The sequence below is a fragment of the Tachypleus tridentatus genome, chromosome 5 (genome assembly GCF_004210375.1).
Source record: "Tachypleus tridentatus isolate NWPU-2018 chromosome 5, ASM421037v1, whole genome shotgun sequence".
NCBI lineage: Eukaryota > Metazoa > Arthropoda > Merostomata > Xiphosura > Limulidae > Tachypleus > Tachypleus tridentatus.
The window spans coordinates 43,540,540-43,561,758 of NC_134829.1; the positions used below are offsets into that span (position 1 = coordinate 43,540,540).

General features: G+C 32.3%; 2 protein-coding genes across 6 annotated transcripts in view; one reads left to right on the forward strand and one right to left on the reverse strand.

Annotated features, from left to right (window-relative positions):
* Positions 1–16,883, forward strand: part of LOC143251034 (DDB1- and CUL4-associated factor 11-like) — a 43,847-nt gene extending 26,964 nt beyond the window's left edge. For both annotated transcript variants that reach the window (XM_076502320.1, XM_076502321.1), the window contains exons 15-17: positions 6,975–7,130; positions 8,099–8,205; positions 13,992–16,883. In XM_076502320.1, the coding sequence (XP_076358435.1) occupies positions 6,975–7,130; positions 8,099–8,205; positions 13,992–14,135 (407 nt within the window). In that variant the 3' untranslated portion in view covers positions 14,136–16,883. The remainder of the gene's footprint in view (positions 1–6,974; positions 7,131–8,098; positions 8,206–13,991) is intronic.
* Positions 16,884–17,187: 304 nt separating this feature from the next.
* The window catches only part of LOC143251035 (hepatocyte nuclear factor 4-gamma-like), a 79,072-nt gene continuing 75,040 nt past the window's right edge, over positions 17,188–21,219 (reverse strand). For all 4 annotated transcript variants that reach the window (XM_076502326.1, XM_076502324.1, XM_076502325.1 and 1 more), the window contains exon 7: positions 17,188–20,595. In XM_076502326.1, the coding sequence (XP_076358441.1) occupies positions 20,339–20,595 (257 nt within the window). In that variant the 3' untranslated portion in view covers positions 17,188–20,338. The remainder of the gene's footprint in view (positions 20,596–21,219) is intronic.

Sequence of the window (21,219 nt, forward strand, 5' to 3'; positions counted from 1 at the left end):
ATTATTTAGTTAGTTATTTTTTGACTTATTCTATTTATTAATTTCAGTAAATTAGTTCAGTCCTATGAATATTGATTTTGTGTTTTGACAGAGAAATATTAGTAAGAAATTTGCAAATAAGCAAAATATCTGTAAGACAGTTTGTTTGTGAAGTTAGTCCTATCAGGGAATATTGCTCACACTGAACATAAGACAACTTGAAGTTTAAGAATAAAATGTTATTGTTAAAGTACTGGACTTTGCAACAATAGCATCAAGAGAGAGATTATTCTGGTTAAAAAAAAATGCATCAAACTGAGTTTTAACTACAAGATGGCTCTATGTCTTCCAAGCAAGATTGAAAATTTTATGGAAATGATACAACATGATGATTAGGGAGAGAGATGAAAGTTTAAAGAGACAAAGTTAAAAGAAAATCACAAAAAAAAGATGATAAATTAAAACTGATGTAGGATTTGCACAAGAGTTACAACAGATTAGTATATTATATTGATAAAACTATAGAAGATGAATAGATTGAAGCTGACAAAACCACAGATGTACATAAGGATCATAAGAATAAAATCGGTAACCAAAGAAACATTTGTACCAGTGTAAAACAGCTGGAAGCTGAATTGACAAGTGCAATGACCCAAACCTATCAATCTTTTTCTGCATCTGCTCAAGACTTTCAATGCAAAACAACATGACCTATGCAAATTAAAAAAATAATTTATCTACTCTACATGTTTTACAACTATTGTTGGTGCCACCCATGAATTCAGGGCATTCTTGGAGTTCTATAACTACACCACTGCCTCATCAAGTTAGAAAATACAGCAAGCTATTTCAGCATCATTTTTCAATCAAGAAACCAATAGACTGATTGAAGGATACTATGGAGAATATATCTGGCATGGTTTAAAATGTCTAAAGGGAATGGATAGAATGGTCAATGGCAAGCTTTTCATCTTTCTGCTCATTTAAATGAATCAGTTTTAATGAATTAAGCAACCTTCCAGATATTAGTGGCTGTCTTATCAAATTTTGTAAAGAAAAGTTTAGGAGGAAATTAAGAAAGAAATTTCCTGAAGATGTTACAAGTGAAATGATTAATTTGTTAGCACATGACTAATTCATAAACATCTAAGTGAATGAGGATGTGTGAATCAGTTTGAAACAAAGTGGGTATACGTCAAAGTTGGCAGTCCAAATTAAGTTGGTCAAAGATGCAGATCAGCAGTTAAGACAGGAATTAGAAATTGTCAGATTAAGTTGTGTAAATACTGCTGATGGGAAATCTAGAAGTTCTGAAATGTTTAACTGGGCAACTATTAACTTGGTGAATGAAAGGACCAGAAGGGTTTTTAGTTGCAACATGAAAATGTATTGCCTGGAGCTACAAAAAACAGCTTTTTATGCAAAGGAAACTACCATAAGTGTTTTAAAAATAGATGCTACACCTGAGTCTGAACTTTAACTATATTGAGTGTAAGAATATTTCATTTGTTCCAGCTAACATGAGGAGTGCATTATTTATGAAAAGGAATCCACAAATGAATTTATTTATGGGAAGCCTCATAAAATGTTGAATGGCACAGGCTCTGGGTCTACCATTGTTCAATCTGATATGATAATGAAAGTTAAGATATTGACTCCAGAGGTGAAGGAACAAAATGAGTTGAAGTGAACAGCAAGAATTCATAAAATGACACTTTGTAAACACTAATAATCGATATACATATATAATGTATTATAACTGAAATTTGAATGTATTTTTCAAAATACAAGATTACTAAAACACAACCAAGACATGTCACTTTTCAAATACTAAAATAGACCTTTAGTAAAACATGGAACAGAAAATAACAAAATAAAGCAAATAATCATCTCTTCTGGTTATGACCTTTATAATCAATTGCTGCTTGTCATAGATTGCTTATAATTTATGAAATTTAATAATAGAGCTGTATGTGGGTTAAAAAAAGTGAACAGACTACAAAAAGTTTTTATCTTCATGCAGGTTTGTCTCTAAAGAAAGAAATAACACTTAGCTATTGGAAATAGCTGGGAAAACCAATTGTGGGACATTCTGAGCTTTCAATTGGTTATTCATGTCATATGTAGAATTGTGTCTAGAAAGGACCATTTTCAAAATGAATACAGTAAATGAATGACATGCATCATTGTAACTTCTTTCTTAATCATCAATGGCTAAAAGGTCAGTATATAATGCAAATGCATAATAAATAAACAAATATATACAAACGTGACATTTTAAACCATCAGATCATCTCATAAGTAATGTCTAAAAATTTAATACAGAAAGTACATCATTTCTGTATTTGTAGAAAGCTTTAATGACTAAAATATGTAGTAGGATGTGTATAGAAATGTTCAGACAAATAAAAGAAACTAACCCAACTCCACTATTTCAGACCATTAATCAAATAAACCTTTATGAAGATTGATGTACCTGAGGAGCACATTAGGCATATAATGCTTTACGAGTTTAAGAAAAGGCAATAGTGCAACAGAAACTACATGAAACATTCAAGGTGTTTATGGTGTGGAGTCTCTCAATGAATGAAAATGTTGAAGGTGATTTCAGAAGTTCAGATCAGGTGAATACAGCTTAAGTGATGTGCTACATTCAGGTCATCCTGTTGAGTTTAATGATAACTTGTTGTTGGCTGTACTTGATGAAAATTGTGATGTAACAGCTGTAGAACTAGCACAGAAGCTCAATTCAACCCATTCAACAGTTAACTGTCATCTGCAAAAGCTTGGAAAAGTGTGAAAACATGGAAAATGTGACCTCCATGATATGACAGAAGCCAACTTTAGAGCAAGACTGGACATATGCACTTTTCCACATGCTCGTGAATGTAACTCTTCTATTTTGGACAGGTTAGTGACTGGAGATGAAAAATGGATGTATTACCAAAATGTTAAATGCTGCAGACAATGGCTCAGTTCAGGTAAACTGGCTAAAGGACAGCTCAAAATGGACCTCCACCCTAGGAAAGTCTTGTTAAGCGTTTGGTGGGATATTGTTGGTGTGATCCACTTTGAGTTGTTGCCACTCAATGTAACGATTACATGAGATTTCTCTTCTGAATAGTTAGAGCGCTGAAAGAGAGGCCTACTTTGATCAAACGTAAAGGTGTTGTGTTACACCAGGATAATGCACGGCCCCATACAGCAAGGATCACATCTGTAAAGATTGAAGAGCTAGACTGGGAAAACTTCCACATCCTCCTTATTCTCCAGACATTGTCCCATCTGATTATCATCTATTCCAAAGTTTGCAGAACTATCTTGATGGAAAAGAACTTGGAACACATGAAGATGTCAAAACTACCCTCTCTACATTCTTTTCCTCCAAACCCCAAGAATTTTATTGAAGTAACATTCAGAAGCTTGTGAATCGTTGGCAAGAAGTAATTATAATAATGTAACATACGTTATTGATTAAATAATATTAAAAGCGTTAGAAATCCTTCTCTTTCTCTGAACCTAAAATCAGACATTACCTGAGGGTTGACCCGATATTTAGGTTAAATATCTGTTTTTGGAGTTACAATTTGTAGTTATTCTACAAAAAAAATGTAACTTGTATTTACTTTCTAATTTTTATGATAGTTACAAGATAGGTTAAATCTATCAAACACAATGGAGATTCCAAGGTGATTGAAAATAACTATAGAATTTGTTTGTTAAATTTGATAATTATCTGAAGGTTCAAAAGATTTTGCTTTTGAAATTAAACTGTCTCATTCACAAAAGTATTTTTAATCTTAAAATAAGAACTACTCTGCATGTTGAATAGTCAACCTTCTGAAAGAAAAAAATTACAAGAATTAAAGTAAAATATCTTGATACTTAATTTAGAAACCTTATTTTGTGCATGAAAGTATTTAATTGTTTTCTAATCACATCTAAAATTTTGTAAACATATTCGTACGTTATCATAAATCTCAGAATAATTACTCCCTTCATGGTTACAAACTGGGTGGATTCGACCAAACCTATAATGAAAGGATTAAGAGAAAATCTCAACTTGCATATCTTTTTATATGCTTTGAAAATGTTACTGCATATGAAGATGAGGGTAAAGGTGTGGATTTGGTGCATATGGATTTTCAGAAAGTATTTGATGAAATGCTACATAAAAGATTTGTAAAGATCTGGATAGAATAATGGCTTGATAAAACGAGTGTTCAGTCAAATTGGATTAACGTTGCAAGTTTATTACCTCAGTTTTAGGATCATTGCTATTGTTTATTTACATTAATGACAGTTGAAGGAATGGTAAATAAATTTGCTGATGATATTCAAGGTCTTGAATGTTGCTGGCTGTGAAGAGAATGCTGCTGCTGCTTTACAAAAGGATGTAGATCATTTATAACTCAGTAAATGGCAGATGGGTTTTAATTATGATAAATGCAGGATACTACACATGGGTTATCATAATTTGAATTATATGTATAATTACCATAACAGTTTCATGAAAGAAAAGGATCTTGGTGTACTGGTTGATCAGTCTTTTGAGCCATCTAAGCAGTGTGCTGTTGCTAGTGGTAGGGCAAATAGGATTTTAAGTTGTATCTGCTGATGTATTGAATACAAGTCTAAAGAGGTTATAATTTTATTGTATAGGTCACTGTTTAGGCTATGTTTGGAGTATTGTTTTCATTCTTGGGTTCCTTACCTTGTAAAAAGCAGAGTTGTTAAAAAGGGCTCAGATTAGGGTTATTAAAATGGTACCTGGGATGGGAGGGGTTGTCATGTGAGGAGAAATTAAGATCCTTAAAATTGTTTTCTATTAAATAACAAAAATGAAGTCAGAGGGTATCTGAGTGAAATGTTTAAGGTTGTAAAGGGGGATTGATAATTCATACTTAATAACAAGAATTATAGATCTAGGGGACACACAGATTTAGACAAGGTAAGGACATTTTCAACCAAGATAATTTTATTTTTCAAACAAGGTGGTTGATCTATGGAATGGGGCTGCCTTTGGGTATTGTGGAGGCAACAAATTTGAGTTGGTTTAAAAGAAATCTTGATAGATGCATGAATGATAAGGGCTGGTATTCATATATTTTTTTTTGATTTAATAGTATTAGTTAGGTTTAGAGGATGGGACAGCTGAGATGAATCAACAGATCTCTTGTTGTTCCTAAACTTTGTTATGTTAAAATTGTGACAAGAAGATAGTTGGATGTTACCATCACAGTGGGAAGTTTCTGTACAAAACGTGTGGATAATTGACATTGAGAAATTAAGCATATTGAGAATAGACTGTGAGGTTAGACTTGCTTTAAAACATTTCAGTCTGTTACCATGAAAACCCTCTGCACTACACGACAGTTAAAACTGCCAAAGAATTATATATCAGTGACAACAAAAATGGAAGCACAAGACAATAAAGACAAAAGGACAAATGGTCCAAATCCAACGATTGTCTGTTGTCGTCTTTGGAGGTACTTTTGTAGGAGAATGCTTAAGTTCTTAGTTTACAGAATGCTTCAACAGATACAAGTCGAACTGCTGGAGAGTATGAGGTTCCTGTTGATATAGTTTTCAGTGAATCACCATTGCATTCATTTAACACATTTGCTGTAGTAGTTTTAACTTGTATGTTAAGCCACATTCATTACTGCTAAAGTTCAAAAGCTTTAGCCACAGTTCGAAAAGATCACATGGTATAAAGATATTTATAAGCAGAGGAGCAAACTGGATCATTTTGCCAGTAATCCTGTATCATGTTCATGATGAAAAAAATGCCAGGAAATTTCAAATGCATTAGTTGTAGAGTACTAATGCATTCTACTTTTAGGCAATTCATTTCCAGGAACTGTTCAGCAAACTTATTTGTTTTAATGACCATCAATGAAGAGAACTTCCCCAGTGACAAGAATGCAAGATAATAAAGGACTTGAGGACATTTCATCTTTGCACTGTAAACCACAGAAATGAAAACAATGCCAAAGTTTTTGTAACTGAACAGTTAAAGAATGATGATTGAGTGAACAAAGATTTTGCCTGTTGACTAAAAATATGCACATTGTGTTAATTGTTATAACATTTAGATTTATGAATAATAATGTTTATAATTTTCAAAATCTATTATATTGTTAATCATGAATGTTTAATGTTCCAGTGATTTTTTGTGTAATAGGATTTTTTTAAGGTCCAGGAATGAAGCTTTATTGTAGGCTATTTTTCATCTTAACATTTTCATAAATCTGTTTTTTAGCAGAAGAAAGTTTAAGGCCTTGCCCATCTAATTATATTAATGACTTTAACCTTCTTGAAAGTGCAGAAAGCAATGTGAGTTCTGTATGAAAAACAAGTTAGGCTAAATTATAGTATTGAGTTTGTTAGTCTCTTAATGAGTAAAATTGCATAATTAATTCAGTTTGTGTATTAGTGTTAGCCAGTTAATTAGTTAGCTGGTTATTTATTGTAAATATTGTTTTGACAGAGAAACAGAGATACAAAATTAGGAAGTAAATTTAATTTCTGGTAGATGTAGTTTGTCTAAACCTTTTTTGCACTAATCATATACCTTTACGTTCAAGAAATAAAATGCCTTTGTTATCATTAAATGGGTTTTTATTGCTCTTTTTACCAAATAATCCAAAGAAATCATCAACAATAGAAAATATTCCATCAATACAGCTAAACCTGTACTTAAATTTACTAAAATAATTATTCATCATGTTTTTAATAACAGCTGTAATGGATGTTTTACTGATGAAGTAATTTATTTTATAAATATTTTAACATTCACATATTTGTGTGTGTGTATCAGTCTTTATTCATGAGAATATAGTTGTCTTTTATTTCAATAAAAAAAAATATTCCATGAAATTTTCCTACTAACTGGTTGCGATAAGTTACAAATATGTAACTGTAAACTGTAGCAGGTCTCGAAAGTAAATTACCTGTATTCATGTGAAATACTTCAATTTGGTTGAATATAGTATCTAATCAACAAAAGAAAGTTGCGGGTGACACGTCTCTGATGACTTATCGGGGACACAGTGTTCTTCAGACCCTCATCCGATGCCATTTTTCTCCAGAAATCAGCACAGGACAACGACTGATATATACTGGTTGTGCTACTGGGAGAATAATTGGTAAGTTCTTTCTTGCATTGCTTCTTTAGTGATTTATTTACAGAATGAAGAATAATAAGTCCTATCTTATTGATAGTTTGCCAGTTGCAGGTAGCAAGTAGAATTGCCCATAATGTTAAGAGGTATCTGATAGTGATTGGTACTACTATATGTAGTTTTGTAGAATAACCACCAATGTTAAAAGTGGTCAGTACTGCTGTAAGTAACTGGATAAACCTGCTGTACCATTGTAAATAGTCAGTTGGTCAATTAATTAGTACTGTTGTAAATAGTTGGTTGGCCAATTAATTGGTGCTGTTGTAAGTAGAAGGTTGGCTAAGCGATTGGTACTGTTGTAAGTGGACAGTTGGACACACGCACACTTTCCAATGAAAACCCATAATGAAAGGATTACGAGAAAATATCGACTTGCATATCTTTTTGATCAGTTGTAAAAATGTCATTTTAAAAAATTATTTCTCAAATGTCTATTTTGTGCAATTCTCTTGGAAAACTTATTAAGAGTAAAAAACAAATTGTGTGAAGTGTAATTCTAATTACATATTTTCAGCAAGACTAAAACGTTTTACGTCAGAAGTTATTAATCCTGAGTATGCTGAGTTAATCCATTAGACTGAGCCGATACTGGAAAATTAATGTTTAATATAAATTATACACTTAATAAACATATCGCTAAACTTAGTTTCAAACTACACATGTTTGTATCTCAAACACCCACAGACATAGCAATCACCAAATTTAAATATCATAAAAATTCTGAAGTTGGTCCAAATGCATTGAACTATGTGTACAATGTACATGTAGTGATTCCTAAAAGTTGAAAGTCTTTTAAGTGTATAGACACATAATTCTTCATTAAGCTGTTTATTTCTATAATATCTTAACTAGACTATATATCAGATTATTAGGTGTTAGTAAAGTGATGTTAGTAATACCATTATTTCAGTGACTGATTTTTGTTTCTCCAGTTTATGATGTTCTGACTGGTAAGATTGTGAAAGTTCTCTGTGGACATCTGGGATGTGTGAGGGATGTGTCATGGCATCCTTACAGACAGGAACTGATTAGCAGCTCTGTAAGTTATTCACAGTTTTCTAGTTTAGTAAAGACAATTTTGTGTTCTTTTATTAGTTTGAAAAATATTTGATTACTTTTATTTGTGATTATTTCTTCAATCTTTGTTTAATGTATCTTGTTAGTTTTTTAAATAGTAAACACTGTATACACAGTTATTTATGTTTAGTTATCTGTATAATTTTTTTCTCATTTATTACCTTATGTGTACATGATGATTTACTTTTAAAATAAATTGTTACTAAATGAGTAAAGTTTTCATCTATAAAAATTACCAGTATAACTTGAGTCATGTCTATATATATAATAATTTGCAAGTCAAATGTGAGATAATTGCTTTCTTCTACAGAGTTTATTGCATTATACTATAATGATTTTTAATAAGCAAATCATGTGATAACCACAACTGATGTAAAGAACTAGTGGAACAGAGTGTATGAGAACTATATTTGAATTTGGCATTTCATAGGTAGTGTGATGCTTTCAGAAATGAATTGCTTTTGGGAAGGGTGTGTAACATTTTTTTCCAGTACAATATTCATACACTCAGGTCATAAATGTGCTTAGATAAGGATATCACTTGCATGTAATGGAACTGAAAATCAGTAGAATATAGGTGAACTTGGGACACCAGGACCATCTAAAATGAGACCTGCAACAAGTTGTACCCCATCCATGGTAAGCAAAGTGTTGCATTGAGTAATGGGTAGTAAGTTTCACGATAATTGTTTTTAACAGTGTTTTTACTGTCTTAGGTAACACGTTTTGCATCATCAAAAAAATTTAACTTTTACTATTTTGAGTAATGATTGTCACACCTGTAACAACTAGATTTGCAATGTCATGGGTGTTGCATCTATAACAGAACTTGTTGATTTCACGATAGGCAGTACAGAAAGTCAGCTTCTGTACTTATTAATCTTAAAAAAATGATTTTTTCAGATGTTAATTTTGTCAATTTTCTTTGAAAACTTAAAATTTTTTTCTCAAATATGAATTGGATATGAGGTAAATGAATACATATTACATAATACATTTGTTTTAGTCACACACACACACAGGCTAAAGACTCAACTTATCAGCACAAACCCTAAACAGTTTTGCTTAACATTCTTCAGATATAAAATTTCTTAGGACTTATCCTATGACAAACAGCAACTGAGTACAAAAGTCATAACTACAAGAGAAGATTGATTTATTTCTTTATTTTCTGTTCTATGTTTTAAGAAAAGTTTAAGAGCTTGTGCAAATATTAATAATATACATATATATGATTTGTAACTGAAATGTGACTGTATTTTACAAAGTATTAATCCATTAAAACATGGCAAAGACAGGTTGCTTTGTAAAGGTTAGTTTTATATTCTTGGATATGGGTAACATGAGTGCATGTGAGCTGTGTCATTGTAACTTCTGTGATGTTAGCCAGCAATGGCTGAAAGGTCAGTATAGTATATATAAATTTATGATGTTCTGACAATAAAGCTATTTATGTCATTTCTATTTTTTGAGTTATTTGTAGTCATTTTAGAAAGAAAAAAGCATAATTTACATTTATTTTCTAATTTTTTATTGTGGTTACAGTCAAATCTACAAAACACGTACAAAGTCTAATTTGGTACTAAAACCAACAAGAGGTTATAAAGATTTCACTTGTGAAATTTGGAAATTTGCTGATGTGTAAGTGTTTTTAATCTTAAGATCAAAATTACCCTCCATGTTGGATAATCAGCTTCAGGAGAGCACACATTTTACTAGAATATCTTTAATTAAAAAATTTAATATTTAATTCTAAAACCTGATATTTAGTTTACAAAAGCCTTAGTGTTCACCAATAATCTGCAAAATTTTGGAAAAGTCATAGTATAATTACTTTCATGGATCCTTTTGTGGTTACAAGCCAGATGGATTCCACCCCACCCATAAGGGCTAAATTTTAAAAAACCTAAGCTTATAAAATATTCAATTTTGAATTCTAGACTTTGTTTTGAAACCAAGTTCATTGACATACATTAATTTGTAAAGCTGTATGATTAAATTTTGAATATAATTCTGTAAAAGTCATGACATGAAGACTTTGACCCATTTGCAGAAGGTTAAGCTATGGTCTACAGAAAAGTTCTATAATTATGAAAAGAAACAGCATCAAAATATAATTCCATTATAAGCATGAAAATTGATTTTGGTTGTTTGGCATTTATTGGAACAAACCAACAAGACTGTTTGCACCAAACATCTGGTAAAAAAAAAAAAGAATAAAAGAAGCTGGAACTAAAATACAATAGCATATAAACAAAAAGTGAAAAACAATGTCCAAAAATTAGGTAAAAATTAAAATAGAAGTAAAAAAGCCAATGGCTTGCAAAGAGTTGCAACACAATTAAATTGGACATTGCTATCCTTTCCAATGATGCTGTATAACATCAGGCATTGAACCTTTATAAAATAGATGTCTAAAATGGTGCTGCTGCTCACATTTATAATGACAATACAAGAGTAAAATGTGGGCAGTTATGACCTGAGTACCACAAAGGCCATAATTTGTCAGGTCCGTTCTACATAAAATAATATGATGGGTAAGAATGTGATCAATAAGTAGTCCTGGACAAGACAACTTCCATCTGCTGATCCCTACAGAAATTAGATGTCTGAACAACAAGCTTGTTTTAAAGTTGTTCACCTCCAAATTGACTGCCAATTGGCACAAAGCTGGGCTTTGATCACAGGACCATATGTTCATTTACAAAACAGGCATGGCTGTGACAGCACCACAGTAGGAAGACTTAGTTGCAGTGTCAACATGCTCATTCCCTAGAATACCAACATGGCCAGGTTTTCAGAAAAAACTATATAGAAAAGGATGACAGAGAAATTTGAGCCAGTAATTTCTGAAGTTTTAAGATAACAGAGTAAAAACTTGCATTAAACAATTCCAAGTCTAGAAAAGAGCTAAGAGTTTGAGTAAATGCTACAGTTAGTGTATTGCTTAGCTTCTATGTGATCCAGGCCAAAAGAAATAGCAGAGACTGTAGAGATCCTCTGAGAAATCAAGCCATAACAAATCATGGCAGAGCCTACAGAGTTGCCTGATTTTGAATCAACTGTAAAAGTGGGAACATAAGAATGATTCAAATAAGTTGAGCAAACAGAAGACAGTATTTAGTCAGAGTATTTACCTTTCTCAAATGACTCAAAGAATGGTTGCAGATGGAGATGGTAATGAGCCACAGTGGGATGAGCTGATCATCTGACTCATCAATATCATCCAGCAGTAGACCCAATTTAGACCCAATTCAGCTAACTGTGCCTAGATGTGAAAGTCAAAGGAATAGTCAAATGCTAATTTTGAAAGAGCAAAGCTCATCAAGGAAGGAAGACAACCATAGGTGGGATGCCATGGTAAGGATTGAAGCTTAGTGTAACATAAAGCAAAGAAAGTTACAAATGTCTGAGGTAAAGAAGAGACTCATGAGACTCAGAGTATAAACTTTAGACTGGCAAAGTGTAGAAAGCTGCTGTACAGAGATGAAACTCTAGATGTGCAGGATCCAACATTTTCAAGATGAGGATCTGACAGAACCAGAGACCCATAATCCAGCTTCGATTACATGAGGGCAGAGTATTTCTTAAGGATGGAATATTTGTTCCCTCCTCAAGAGGTGAAGTAGAGGACATGAAGGATGTTCAATGCCCTTGTACACTTTACACAAAACTGCTTAATATGAGAAGGGAAAGTAAGCTTATGGTCAAAGACAAGTTCCAAGAACTTAACCTCGGGAAGAACAACACAACTGAGATGGAGTTCAGGATCAAGGTGCAAACCCCATTGTCAGCAGAAATGAATGCAAACTGTTCTAAAGTAAGAGAAGGTAAAACCATTTTCTGTGGTCTACCGAAATAAGTCTGAAGCTGTTGCTCAATAAACCTCATGTTTGATGACCAGCAAGAAATGCTGAAGTCATCAGCATAGGGACCATATGCAAAAGTAGAAGGTTGTTTAGTGATAGGATTGATCTTTGAACTGAAAAGGGTGATACTCAAGACAGCCTTGAGGAACTTAGTTTCTGTGTAAATGATTGGGAAAGTCTAGTCAAGTGAAAGTTATGAATGAAAAATGGGTAAATGGCCACATAACCCATAGGACCTTCAAAATGCCAAATGTTCACAAAGTATAATAAGTCAAAGATGTAAACAAGATGCTTTCTTTTGAGGAAGGTTTGTCTGATTGAGGTTTTGAGATTCAGGTAGTCCATGGTGGAGACCTGTTGATGAAAATCATATTGTATGAGCAAGAGGAGGATGTTTGTTTCACAGAACCAAACAAGATCTTACAGAGACAATTGGATAAACCAGTTAGATGATAATTAGGAGCCTTGGGATACTTCTCAGGCTTTGAAAAAGGGAAAACAAATCTCATACCAAATATTATGAAATGCATTTTCTGCCAAATTTGATTGAAAATAACCAGAAAAAGAGCAAGAAAGACCAGATATAGATCGCACAGTATCTTGTAGTGAACAATATCAGGTCTGACTGATGTACTGTCAGACTAATGAGGAGCAAACTTACTGTAAAGTGCAATCACAATCATAGAGACAATCTCTCAGCCCAAGACTTGATGGCCAAGAAGGCAGAAGAAGAGACAGAAGTGCTGGAAAAGCACTCCTTAACAGTATCGGCAATGCTTAATACATTAGTAACTTTTTCCTAGCCACTGGAGAACAAGATGGAAAGGGAATAGAAAGCATCAAATCTTGTGTCAGACAACTTTGGAACTAGAGATATTGGTGGTGAAATAAATTCAGGATTCCTTTGACTTTGACACCTGACCAGTCAAACATGGGTCTGCTGGAAAGCAGTATGGTTGGGAATAGTGGGATACCTGTCAAAGATATCCTAGACTCGTTTTAGAGCATTGCCATGCCTACAGGCAGACGATAGATCACCATGAAGAAGGATACTGTAGAAAACATGGCTTTGGGGATTGGTCAAACAGCTGTTTTTAAGTACCAGTATAAACCCCAAATGATGAGCGTACATAAAAACAATTAAATTTTATTGTTGTGAACAGTTATGTTTACATCCTGATAATTAACCTTTTATTATCTTCACCCATATAGTTTTGCATGCTAGACATCTTCTATATGCTTGCTAGTTATGGTAATAGGTAGAAAACTTCCATGAACTATATAGGGTTGAGGTTAATGTAATAAACACTTCTGTATGGTGTAATATGTGGGTTTACACATTAATGAATACTCAGTGGATCAAAATTATAATAATCAGTTTCACTGATGCTTTCATTTATATTAGCATGGTTTCAGGTACTGTTAAAAATCAGATAATTCTTAAGTGCTTATGAACAAACCAAGTCTATTCTTTAAAGTTGTTGGCCTAGGATTTGACAACTATTCCAGTACACACACAATTAATTCAAACCCAAATCCCTTTCTCTGTGTGGTTATCTAACTCTTAATTAATCACAACACAAACTTCAATGTCTTTAATCATGTTTGTTGTAGAAGTTTGCAGAAAATACCAATACAAGGAATAATATTTTAGCTGGAACTAAATTTTGCTACACGAGTGAAATATTTTAGGTATTTAGGGTGTTTGGTAGTGTTTTCTGTGAAGTAAGTATGGATCTTGAAATTTTTAGAAAGGTGTCTTGATTTATATCATTTACAATTAGCATATCAATAAATGTAGTGGATACTTTTGAAAAAGCTTTCTACCAGGTGTGTTTTTGCTTCTTTGTTTGATATTCAAACTTCTGTTTTCTTTCAGTGGGATGGGACTCTAGGATGTTGGACATACAGCGGGAAACATTCACTGGATTCTGATGAAGAAGAGATCCATAGGGCAGATCAGCTTAGCTTAAGACGATCTCCAAGAATTGCTCAGTTAATGATAAAACCACAAGCATGCTAGTGTATAATGCCTACCTTATCCTCAGGTACTTCCTTTTGTTAGCATGAGAATTGTTTGAACAGACAAATCAGTGGATTCCTCCGAAGGGTCTTAATTGTCCGAGTTACAAGGCTACATGTAGGTTTTACATAAAAAATTGTTATTGAAAAATAACAGCAGAGCCAATGTTTTATACAGTTTTCAATCTGAATTTTTGTTAATCAAACATCTATCAGATTGTGCAATAATTATCATCAGTAATTGTTATCATGATATTTTTGTACTGTTAAGTTGACAAGAGTTATGTATCCGAGTGTCTAAGCAGAACATTGTATCTAAACATAATCTAAACAATGAACCTACAAATTGAATGTTTTAAAGTATGAAGGTTGTTTTAATGTGCTTACCTTGTAAAACAGTTAATACAGACAAGTCTCAGAACTACTACTTGTGACATGTCTCTTATGTTCTTTTTATGAATGGAATTTTGCTGTCCAATTTTGCTCTGTTTTAACACGTACAGAGCTGTGTTTTTATAATGGACAGTGAGATAGCCTTTCTTCAGGATTTTATTGCGTGTTCTGTCAGTTCTCAGGCTAACTGGAAATTAGATCCTTGAGTAAGATATAAAAAATGAATATAACATTGTTGTAAGATGCTTATTAATATGAAGATGATGTTTACCTGCTCAGTGTCAGTACAAATTTAAGGTCTTTTCCCTGTGTTGTCTGTATGTCTGTTTTGAAATTTATTAAAAGTGAAGATAAGACAATCTCTTTATTTCGTATTTCTGATACATCAAGTCTTGTTAATGTTTCTTAATTCTGGGCGTACGGACACTTCTTGTAAATGGTTTACACAGTAAGTAAACCAGTCTTGCAGCAGAATATATTTAGTGGCTGAAGCAGAGAAAAAAACAGCTGTTAACCTCTTTTATACTCCAAACTATAAATAATTATTGAAGATTCTTCCCAACCAAGTAAAATTATACTGACTTGCTCAGTAACAAATCGTGTATACACATGAACAAAAACGTAGCATTCGAAAGTGAGCAGAAATACGATGAATGAAGAATGGCCTAATTTGAGTTGTTTTAATGTCACAGGCACATATGTTTGCCTGCTCTTGGCTACACTAGAAGAGAAACACTAGATTTTCAGGTAAGTTGTAACAGTTATTAATACTCTGTATATATTAAAATGTATTTTATTGGTCAAGCATAAATACTTTAAGTGAATTTTTTTAAGAAAAATTATTTTAAATTGTTTGCCCTACAGATAGTGGTATAATGAAGTTTATAGCAGAGTGTGTTTTACCGATATATATTAAAAAAATACAATTTGTACGTTTATATATTTATAAGCTGCATATGTTGACAAACTGAAACTTGTAGGGGCAGAGAGATTACTTGTAAAGTATATTGAAAGGTTTAGTTTCAAGTGTGTGGCAGTACATTTTAAACCAAAGTTTATATAGAACCAGTAGAAGAGACCTGTTGTCCAATAACCAGATGTGTCTGTTGTCTTCTCTTTAATAATTTGGTGGGTGTTACTATCCATTAAAGAGGTTTTATGAATAAATATAATTTTCCTTTTTTTACAATTAAAATCTGAACAGGCTAAAGAAAATAATTATTTGTCTCAGCACTTGCTGATTGAATGTTATACATATTTTAAATAATTTTTCTTGAATTAAAACTAGCTTTTAACTACATTTACATGTGTGTGATCCTTTTCTAAACAAAAATTGTTTGTTTGTATCTAGATGGATGTTTCCATTTAGCAGAAAAGTAATGACTAACATATGATACTTTTCTTGTTTTGTAGCTATATTAGTTGGATGTTTCCATTCAGTAGAAAGGTTGGGATTAAACAGTCCTTGTCTTTGTTTGGTAACTACAGTAGCTAGGTTTTACCATTCAGTTGCAATGCAGTGATGAAAATATAACTCTTTTTCTTGGTTGATTAATAATTCAGTAATTTCACAACTTCAGGTTATGAATTTTCTTTAATATCAACTGCAAATTAAATTGTTTTATTTCATCCATTGAATATGAAGAAACATGATTTATGGTTATAAGTACAAAACTGTTGTACATAAATTGTTCAAATTAGCCTGTTCATCTACTTGGAAGTATGTTTGGTTAACTTTTGTTTGTTTTTTTTATCTGAGTAAGAGCAAAATATGAAGTTATTTGATGAAATGTAACCTTTAAATTGAGAAGATCAGTTAGATAGTTTAAGTGGTAACTTGTCTTTTGCACAAATTGTAATTATAACTATATTCAGTTATCAAAACTTATCAAGTATGACCTTCCATGATTCAACTAAATCCATTCATCAAACTTAGTGTGAATGGTAGATCACTGTCAAATTATCATTGTACTATTATTAAATTGGTTTGTTAGCTTCATATACATATTTAGAGCTAACCTAAATCTCCTAAACTGGCCAAACCTAGATATTTTACTTGGATTACAATTGAAAATATGAGTAAATCAAAGATATCCAACTGATTAACCAATAAATTTTGTTTTCAGTTGAAACGTAAGAAAATATTAAATTAGCCTTACTCATTTTTGTGTTTGTTTTTAGTTTTGCTCTTAATATGTACCTTGCTGTGGTTTGAAGTTAATATCAGTTACCTACTGGTAATTGTATCCATAGATTCACTTGTACTGTATTTATACAGTTATGTACAGAAGGTGATTTGTGTAATAAAATATAAACTGTTTACATTTCTATATTATGTTTTGGGAAGCAAAGAAAACTAACTAAAGAAATATTTATTGAGTAATTTTGAGAATGTGTGTTAAATGATCCTCAAATATGTAACATGGTTAATACTTAGTGATGCTGGTATGATTGTTAGCTTGAATGTATACAACAACAGTGATACAGATTGACCACCAGTTAAACATTAATATTAGCCATAAACACAAGATGATTAAAAGCGAGGAATTCATAACAGTGGTCATCATAAGGTTAATTACAGCCACTTATATGTGTGTGTAATTACAGTTAAAATGATTATTTAGTTGAGCATAGCTTAAGAATAAACATACCAGACTACATTTAATCAAAATAGTTTTATTTATGTACAGTGTAATCAATACATGCCAAATGGAAAGAATGGGTTTTGGCACAAACTTTGTAGACATGGGTTGGATTATAACAAAAAAAAAAAGCACAAAACAAAATGTTAAGTTCTAACTTCATGAAATGATTCAGTTCATAAAATTTTCAGTAGACTTTTTCTCTTGTATGTGGTTGATACATCACCATGATAACACATTTTGTGGATACAAAATTAGTAATATAATGAGTAAGCCAAGGCACTGACACTTATATTATATTGCATTAACCCTTCAATAAAAGTAGTTCATATTTTAAAGAAATTAATCATGAAAACGAAATTAAAAAAAAAAATCACAAATGAAAAATTAGTAAATCACATACTAAAAATGTTTTGGTATATTTGAGATAATTTTTTCCATATCTCAGTCCTGTCATTTTGTTCACAACACAAATATCTAAGACACCTGAGATTATATATCAACCTCTAGTCTTCAGACTAGACTTTCACTCACCCAGCTGGCACTGAACCTAATCTACTTGCAAGCACCATTGACTTATTACTACCATTTATATAAAGACTCGCCAGACCTCTGGTCTGATTACTCAACAGAAATAACAACTGAATTAATCCATCTATTCTCTGGTTGGTTTTTAATCAATGGAGAGAGAGAGAGAGAAGACATTTCAGTTTTTAAAGAATTCTAGTAATTAAGTACTTTAAGTGATTATAATATATGTAATATTGGTGTAGTGTTGGAAGTCAAACAATCCACTTTTTATCTTACAGCATTCTTTTGTTTTAAATTTAAAAAAACAAAACATTAATGGTCTGGGTACAAACTATTTTTACTGTAGCAGATCTGTTAGACCAGAAGTGAATTCCTTACACTTTCAACTTATTTTCATATCAGTCTCAAACCAATTTTAATTCTCTGTGAACTCAAACTTGGATTAACATGCTGTGTATCAAAAGTTAAATGTACAAAACTGTTGTCATTCCGTGTGTATATTTTGATCAGTGCACAACCTAATTTCTGTTTAAACTGACACTGGTATATACTGTGCTAAATGCTTTGACATCTTAACTATGAATTTTAGTAAAATCAGTGCATTATTAAAAACCTTAAGGTGTTTTTTTTTTTCCTTCTGGAATTTGTAATTTCTTTCTAATTTTAGTTATTTAAACTAGTATTATAGAAGTAACTAAATTATAAAAGCAGTAATATAGTGTGTTTGTCTATTGCTGTTAACACCTGTTGACAATATTCATAGCTAACACAAGTTTTTAGTTTGTATCTGATAACCTGTTTTTTATTCATAATAAATGCAACTGATGTATGCTAATAATGTAAACATCTTTTGCTGTCACTTTAACAAGTACTGTTAAACTATTTTAAGAATTGTATAATTTGTCTATAGCACTGAGATCAACAGGTCTTGTAATATTAAGGCACAATTTCACAAAATAGTTTACACCTTGCAATTTTTTTTAATATATACACTACTTTAAGTCAAACTTTTTAAAAACAAAATACTCTACCCATTTTAATAATCTACATACCTTATGGGGGGAAAAAAAACACAAACAACATGTATATATAATTCTTACTGCCAGCAGTAGCACATAACTTGGCTCATTGTTAAGGATCACAGTATATATATTTGTAAAACCATTTCATTCAAGTTTTTAATGGAGATGTTGTAGCTTACAGCATAGTAAAGGGTTTTGTGATCAAGATCAGATATCTGTATTTAGCTGCTGTAGATAACTGCAAGGTAAATAGTTTTGTGATCCAGATGAGATATCTGTATTTAGCTGCTGTAGATAACTGCAAGGTAAATAGTTTTGTGATCCAGATGAGATATCTGTATTTAGCTGCTGTAGATAACTGCAAGGTAAAGGGTTTTGTGATCCAGATGAGATATCTGTATTTAGCTGCTGTAGATAACTGCAAGGTAAATAGTTTTGTGATCCAGATGAGATATCTGTATTTAGCTGCTGTAGATAACTGCAAGGTAAAGGGTTTTGTGATCCAGATGAGATATCTGTATTTAGCTGCTGTAGATAACTGCAAGGTAAAGGGTTTTGTGATCAAGATGAGATATCTGTATTTAGCTGCTGTAGATAACTGCAAGGTAAATAGTTTTGTGATCCAGATGAGATATCTGTATTTAGCTGCTGTAGATAACTGCAAGGTAAAGGGTTTTGTGATCAAGATGAGATATCTGTATTTAGCTGCTGTAGATAACTGCAAGGTAAATAGTTTTGTGATCAAGATCAGATATCTGTATTTAGCTGCTGTAGATAACTGCAAGGTAAATGGTTTTGTGATCAAAATCAGATATCTGTATCTGTACTTAGCTGCTGTAGATAACTGCAAGGTAAATAGTTTTGTGATCAAGATGAGATATCTGTATTTAGCTGCTGTAGATAACTGCAAGGTAAATAGTTTTGTGATCAAGATCAGATATCTGTATTTAGCTGCTGTAGATAACTGCAAGGTAAATGGTTTTGTGATCAAAATCAGATATCTGTATCTGTACTTAGCTGCTGTAGATAACTGCAAGGTAAATAGTTTTGTGATCAAGATGAGATATCTGTACTTAGCTGCTGTAGATAACTGCAAGTTAAATGGTTTTGTGATCAAGATCAGATATCTGTATTTAGCTGCTGTAGATAACTGCACAGTAAATATAGTTTTGTCATTTAGGTCTAGCACCTGATTGCAACATTTGTTTAAGTGAAAAAATGTAGTAACCTTACCATAACCTAATCTAGCCTCCTTATGTTACTGCATTTTGAATGTTTAGTATTTCTCATGTAAGACATTATAAAGAAAAAAAGTAAAGTTAAAAGGTGTATTCAACATTTGTTTCAATGAGTTGTTTTTTTCAGTAATGTAAATATGAAAATTATATCACCAGTTGATTTTCATTGATAAAAAATATTTTTTTCAGTTAATTCGGACTGGTTTCCATTACCAGTTTCAGTTTTATTTTAACCACTACTAGGAGGGTTAATCCATGTGTACTGTACTAACTAATGATCACTGGCATAAAATAACGGTTGATAAATGAAGTTATGTAGGAGCACCAGATGGCAAGTTTAGATACTTCACATGTTGGAAATGCTACTTGGTGAACAAGCTAGTAGGATGGGTCAGTCTCGAGCATCTCTCTCTTAAAGGGCTGACTACCAAGTGGCTGATGAACCTTATAAGTATCTGGAGGTGATGGAATTGGAGTTTCAGGGTGACCATTGGTTAGGTGGTTACTCTGGCTGTTGGTAAGATGTGCAATTGGGTTCTGCAGTACTGAATGGTGGAGAGAAGTTGAGGGAGCTGATGGTAAGGAAAGACCTGTTGTGGGTGGACCCATTGGACTTGTTTGTTCTCCAGTGGCACCTATATGGATATAGATGAAAAAACACAGAACGTTTTTAAAATATGAATTTATTATAATTTTAATGATGGTGCTATATTTCTGAAATGTCTTAACATTTCTCATTATTTGTGATAATCCTGAGAATGATGCTGTAAAACTGGAACACATTTGATATTGTGATTATTGCAAGCATGTTTTCTTTAACTTACTGATAAATCTGTAAACTCTGGTGTGAACCAGTACACAAGTCTTCTGAATCCTGCTGAGATTAATGTACACATATAATGGCAAGAATTGTAATGAACTTTAAACAATGAAATTGTATTGCAGAATTAAGAGTTTTGAGTATACATTTTTTAAGACAAGAAAACCGAAATTACCTGAAAGGTTTCATCCTTGGCACTAGATAGCAAACATTAAAGCCACAAACACATTATGACTTATTATGAATTTTGGGCAAAGCTGGTACATTTTATATCAGAAACATTGTTTCAAATTTCACACAAATATCCATAAGGACTATTCTGTGCTTGCCATCTGTAATTTAGCAGTGCAAGACTAGAGGGAAGGCAGCTAGTCATCACCACCCACCACCAAATCGTCACTACTCTTTTACCAATGAGTTGTGGGATGGACCATCACAT